Raw genomic sequence first — 6,000 nt, forward strand, 5'->3', positions numbered from 1 at the left:
CTCCTCAAGGAATCAGTAAGTTTTTTAGCAGCTGCTGTTTGCTTTCCTTGGGGCTTGATCCCAATGGAAGCAAAGTGATAACTTCTTCCTCATCCTACCCCTGAAAGGGATAAACACAGGCCCTGTGGGCCCAGGACTCAGCCCCATGGAGAATCTTTGCAGGAAGCACAAAGAATTCTCCAGAGCTTTGCTGTGTCTTGAGGCTCCTTGCTTCAGAAGATGGATGGCACAGGCGTGGAATTATTCCACTCTCTTGTTATCTTTTTATTTTCTCCAAAGAGGAAATTGACTCCCTTCCTGTGTTGCTGTACATTTATGAAGTCTCCAAAGCTATTTAAAAAAAAAATGTTCTTAGCCTTTCTCTCACCCCAACTCAACCTTACTTTAAAAAAAAAAAAAATCACCTAAAAATGATACCGAGATGACAATCCAAATGGCTTCTCCCTAAAAGCCAACAGAAAGGGAACCAAAAATATGATAAGCTGGTCATGAGTGTAAAGATAGGAAGGACAAGGAGGTCATCACAACGCCAGGCGACACCAAGAGCTGACTTTCTTGCTGACAACCCCACATATCCATATATCCTATGCTGCCTGTCCTCAAAAGCCCAATTTAATCTCGTCACTTCTCTTTTGAACTGTCATCGCTGGCCACTCCATAAAGAAGTCTTCTAAAGAAGAAAACTCCATGAAAAAATATTCAGCAGTTCCCTTACTCATACAACAACCTTAGAAATCAGACAACCAGTACGCTATCCCCCATCCCTCTCTTCCCCAAAGAGCCTAGAATTCTTCAGAATCCAAGCACAATGTAACCTCCCTCCTGCTGTACCTTCAGTCTGAAATATTCTACTGTCAAGTGAGAAAAAAAAAATCTACCAAACTCAAAGAGAAACTAGAATCAACACTGAGAGAGCAGTGTGTCTTCCACCTACAAATGTCTACGCAGAGCCTACACCAGGCACCCAGATGCTGGATGGAAGATGGCACAGCCCATCCTTGGGGAAGAATTACCTTCTGAAGGTCTTTGGGTTCAAACCACCTACTGGAAAGAACTGAGCCCTGGTTTTGGATTAAAACAACAACAAACAACCATCATCATCTTCATCATCATCATCATCATCAAAGGCAGAGAAAACTCCAGGTGTGATTATTCTGGAACTGAAGTCAGGGATCAGTTTAGATCCCAGGATTCCTCATTTCTCTTCAGGGACTGGAAACATCATTACCTCCTCCAAAAAAAAGGCAGCTTTACCAACCCATCTCAAATACCTCCCCTGTACATCACAACATACAGTGTGTGCCTCAAACCAAATCTTGTTTTGACTATAATAAAGTGGGTGAAATTTAAGTTAACAATAAACACAAGAGTCCAAGGAGGGGCATCAATCTTTGTTCAAAAGAACACTTCAATAATTCAATGTGAATTGAGGGCAAAGGAATGAAAGGGGCTATCTTTGAAGAGACTAATCCATCTAATTCCAAGCGACTGGATTAGAGGCATTCCTGGGCGAGCAGGCTCTGGCTACAGATTAGGCTACAAGGATTTCTGACAAAAGGCACGAGTTTGGTAGGATTGCAAAATGGACCTGAGCGGGACCAACCAAGCACCTTGGCAAAGTTCACACTGGATGAGGTGACAGTTGGTTCTAAAAGGAGGAGGCAGGCACGACAGCTGAACATTCTTCCCCAAAGTCATGTCGATGGCCCACGGCCTCTCCAAACCTTACAGTTCATCAGACAAAAGCTTCCCCAGGCGCCAGGCAGCGGCTGAAGAGGGGCTGTCCACACCCACCCGCCAGCACAGCTTTCCAGACCTGCCCACTCTTTTGGAAGCCGAGCTTTTAATTAAACACCACCTCCCCGGATCTGTTGAGGCAGACTGGGGCTGGCCTCAAGCCAAAGAGAAGCTCCCTAAATACACTGGAAAAAATCCCCCCTACCGCCCCCAATTCCCTCACCCAGGCAGCTCCTGGAGCTGCTTCTATTTCATTAGGGTGGGTAACCTAAGTCACGGTCTACCTCTGAGCACCAGAAAACCCACATTGGAGGATCAGGTTATCTCCAGTCCCACCCTTTGCAGGAAAAGGCTAGGGTGTTGTTCCCCGCCCCCAACACACTCGCGCGCACTCACACGCACACACAATCCTTCCCAGAGAAGAGTGGGGTGTGGATGTGTGTTTGAGAGAGCTGGGTATAGTAGTTTTGGAAACCTCAACCCTGCCTTCCTTCCGTAAGCCTCTCAACCTCGGGTCCCTGAAAGACTACCCTGGGAACTTCTGCGCCGAGCCCCGGGGGAGGGCATGGGGAAGGCAGGGAACACCATCAGCAGCTCTGGAACAGACTAATTAATAACTAATTTGTTCAGATTCCCCTACTCCAGGCAGACCTGAAAGCCAAGCTTGTAACAACCCTGCCACCCAATCTCCCAGGCCGGAAGACTCCTTCCTGCAGCCAAGCAGGGCCCCCCCACTACCGCTCTACCACCGCGCTAAGCACCCCACCCCAAACCCAGGGAGTCAGGTGTCCTCCAGGGCGTCCATTCTCCACGGGTTGCAGACATTCAGTCCAGGGACAGACAATGGAAAACTTGGAACTAGGGCCCTAATCCCCCAAAGGAACAAGATGGTGTCGCCCCCTGGGATTATGAATGCAGGGGTTGGCAAGTGGCATCAGACTCTCTCCACTACCCCTCGGGAAGTCGCCTGCCCAGTGACCCAGCACAGCCTGGACTGCCCGGCGGGTGAGCAGGTGACACCCGGGTCTCCAGAGCTCCCGCAGGTGGCCGGCAGCCACGGCGCAGGCAAGGGCCTGGCCGGCGGCGGTGGAGGGGAAGCCCCGCGGCGAGGTCAGAGCAGCCGCGCCCCCGGTGTCCTACCTTCATGTCGCTGATGATGGTCTGGAAGAGGCCTCCAAGCGCGCTGCATTCCTTCTCGATCACAGCCTCCATTTTCCCGGCGCGGCGGGGACAGGACACGCTCTCGGGGTGGCTGCACTGCGCACGGGGCCGGGCTCGCTCAGCCCGGGAGCGGTTTCACCCTGGGAGCGACCTACCTCCGGCTCGCCGCCGGTTTTGCAGAGAGCACGCGGTGCTCGCAATTTACTGCACTCTGCCTCCCAAGTCCCAATCCGAGACGCCCAGCCGCTCTGGAGGGCGAGTCGCCTACGTGCAGTGCTCGGCTCCTGGCCTCAAAAATGTCCGAAGAAGACTGACAATCAAGCCACCACGGGTGCCCACGACGGAAACGGCAAAGCCCATCTTGGTGCAGAGAAAACCGCCCGCTGACCCGGGGCCAGCGCCATTTAAGAAAAATATATATATTTTTTTTTCCAAATATAATTTTTTTTCCTGAAACTCCAAAATAAAGAAAGAGAGAACGAAATAGGGCAGCAGCAGACGAGGTCAGCTCGCGTCGCCCGGATCTGTTGCTCGCAGACGCGGCCGCCGCCTCCTTTTTACTCCTGTGCGCCCGGCCCCGCGCTCGCTCTGGCGGAGCTCCCGGGGCTGTTGCGAGGAGCGCACGCGCGCTCGCGACCGGGAGTCTGGCGCGGGAGCGCGGGGATGGCGCGCGCTCACGGCCGGTGCGTGCGCCGCCCGAGGGCGGGGCTGGGAGCGCGCGCCGGCGGAGAGGCGTGTAGGGCGCCTGCTGCAAGGAGGAGCTGGCGCGAGGGTAGGCGAGCCCGGTGTGCGTCTCCCGGACGTTCAGAGCGCCCCGTGCGGGGGTCTCTGAGTGGGGAGGGCGAGTGAGCGTCCAGCCGCCCACAATGGCAGCTTGCTTGCAGTGAAGCCGCGCTGCACCGCCCGCCCCGCCCCTCGAGGGACCTGCAAGGTCGGCACGTTGAGCGCTACGTCCCGCACCTGGTGTGCGACCAGCGGGGCGGGAAAGCTGTTACTGCTGCCGCTACTGCAGCCCTGGGAGGAGAGGCCTCTTCGATGATGTCAGGACTGCAACGCCGAGTCACGGTTGCAGGGAGCCAGCTACAAGATTAGGGAGAGTTCGGGGAGAGTATCCTGCAGTGGGGTGCTGAGTTCCATAAAGTTGCAGGGCGCTAGATTGATCTGCTGAGGCTGAGTAAACGCAAAGGGCATCAGGGTTCCTAATCGCCTGCGCATCTGTCTGTAGAGATCGCTAGCTGCGTGTGGCCTGAATATTGATGGTTTTCAAGCCAGTGTTGCCATAACCACAGAACCACCCCCTTGAGAAGTTTAACAAAGGGCACCAAAGACTGAGGTGGACTAGATAATTGTGTCCCTAGATCCACTGCCTAACTCCATAGCCAGGAGCACTTATTCTGACATTTTCCCGGTGTCTGGCAGGGAGATCAAATAGGCAACTTGTAAACGAACTTAAAGCACCTAATTGAACCATTTGCAAGCGTAAACGGAGCCTTTTTCGAGCTTGACCAAAAGGAACGTGTCAAATGCTGTAGTCCCAATTAACTCAGTTTAGTAAGTCATTCTTTAAACACTGATCAAAAGAATGTGGGGAGCTCTGCACAGAACGCTGATGCTTGCATTTTCCTTCAGGCCACTCTGCTCAACTCAGCTGCCCCACCGCTTCTTCCTGACATCAGGAGAGGCCAAACCTGTAAGTCACTGTCTCTGAGGCAACCCTGCCACTTCCGGTCCCTAAGGATATTCAGTTGCAAATGGCTCACCCGAACGTTGCGGGTATTAGTGCTTGACCCGTGGTTTGTTCCCCCGGAATTATCATTTTGATGTTAATGTCGCTGGTATTATAATGAACCAGGTGAGTGGAGAGCTTGACTGCCTGGTTCAAGCTCCAGTTAACAACCTATGAACGGTGTAGCTTTGAGTAAGTTACCTAACCGCTCTGGGCAGCAGTTTCCTCACTGGTAACCAGAAATGCTGATGGTACTTACCTGATAGCTGTCTTAAGCAATGCATGAGCTAATAAATGAAAATACTTAAAGTGGTGTTGGATACAGGGGAAGTCAACACTCAGGAAATCCTCAATAAAAGTAGGCCAGGCCAAGAATCAAGTACAATCTAACTCCAGAGGGCCTATTGCAAACCTGCAGTGTTGGCATGCTGCTGTCTCGCTCACTGCAGAGTGCGTTCTGCAACTTTATGCAATACATCTAATTGAAGGCCCTTGTTTTATTGGTGGAAGAAGTCGGACCTGCCTTTCTGCCAGACCCCAAACAATAATCCTCAACTTGCCCCTACCCCCTTCTTGGTCCAACCTTAGCAATGTTTGCCAACGCACACCACTCTTCGGCTTCCTTTTCTCCCCAGGCTTCAACCAGGCTCACTACTGACTTAGCTGTCCTCTCTTAAGACCAACACTAACTAAAAGTTCTTTGAAAGGGGCTGTGTGGCAGGTTTCCCAGATGGGACGACAGATACGCACGAACCTCCATCAGACTATTCAGTTTTAGGAGGGGTGAGGACCCAGGGCTTTGGTTTCTCTGTGCTAAGCAAACATTGTACCACTAGCCCCACGTTTTGTGTTTCAATTTTTTTTTAAGACAGGGTTTCAGTCTAAAGTCACACTAGCCCAGAACTCTTGCCAAGTCACCTGCCTCCAGTCCTGAACGATGGGATTCTGGTGCTACACCTCTTCACCTGGCTTTTGGCAGTTTAAGATTGGATTCTGGCTGCTCTGTAAAGGGATGTTGGAGAAGTGGAAGTTACTGACTTGGGCTACACTAGATTCTGCTGTATTCGAGTGGCTTTCTAACTTCCTCCTAACCCTCTAGCACCAGTGCTTGCTTCTTGGTTGTTTTTTGGTGGTCATGGAGGTGGTGGTAGTTTGTAGGTGTGTGTGTGTGTGTGTGTGTGTGTGTGTGTGTGTGTGTACATCTACTCATGTGGACAGCAGAGGGGAACCTTAGGTATCATTCTTCATGGTGTGTGTGTTTGAGTTTGAAATCCTGTCTCAGAAAAAAATTTAAAGAGAGAGAGAAAGAGAGACAGAGACAGAGAAAGGGAGAGAGAGAGAGAGAGAGAGAGAGAGAGAGAGAGAGAGAGAGAGAG

The 6,000-nt window shown here is 51.6% G+C and overlaps 1 protein-coding gene across 5 annotated transcripts in view; it reads right to left on the reverse strand.

Moving 5' to 3' along the window:
• The window catches only part of Mtss1 (MTSS I-BAR domain containing 1), a 140,779-nt gene extending 137,348 nt beyond the window's left edge, over positions 1-3,431 (reverse strand). For 2 of the 5 annotated variants that reach the window (XM_028753892.1, XM_028753891.1), the window contains exon 1: positions 2,878-3,431. In XM_028753892.1, coding sequence (XP_028609725.1) covers positions 2,878-2,949 — 72 coding nt within the window. In that variant the 5' untranslated portion in view covers positions 2,950-3,431. The remainder of the gene's footprint in view (positions 1-2,877) is intronic. The other 3 variants (XM_028753890.1, XM_028753888.1, XM_028753889.1) reach the window with 3 other exon arrangements.
• Positions 3,432-6,000: the final 2,569 nt, after the last annotated feature.

The sequence above is a fragment of the Grammomys surdaster genome, unplaced genomic scaffold (assembly GCF_004785775.1).
Source record: "Grammomys surdaster isolate TR1022 unplaced genomic scaffold, NIH_TR_1.0 125974, whole genome shotgun sequence".
Classification (NCBI taxonomy): Eukaryota; Metazoa; Chordata; class Mammalia; order Rodentia; family Muridae; genus Grammomys; species Grammomys surdaster.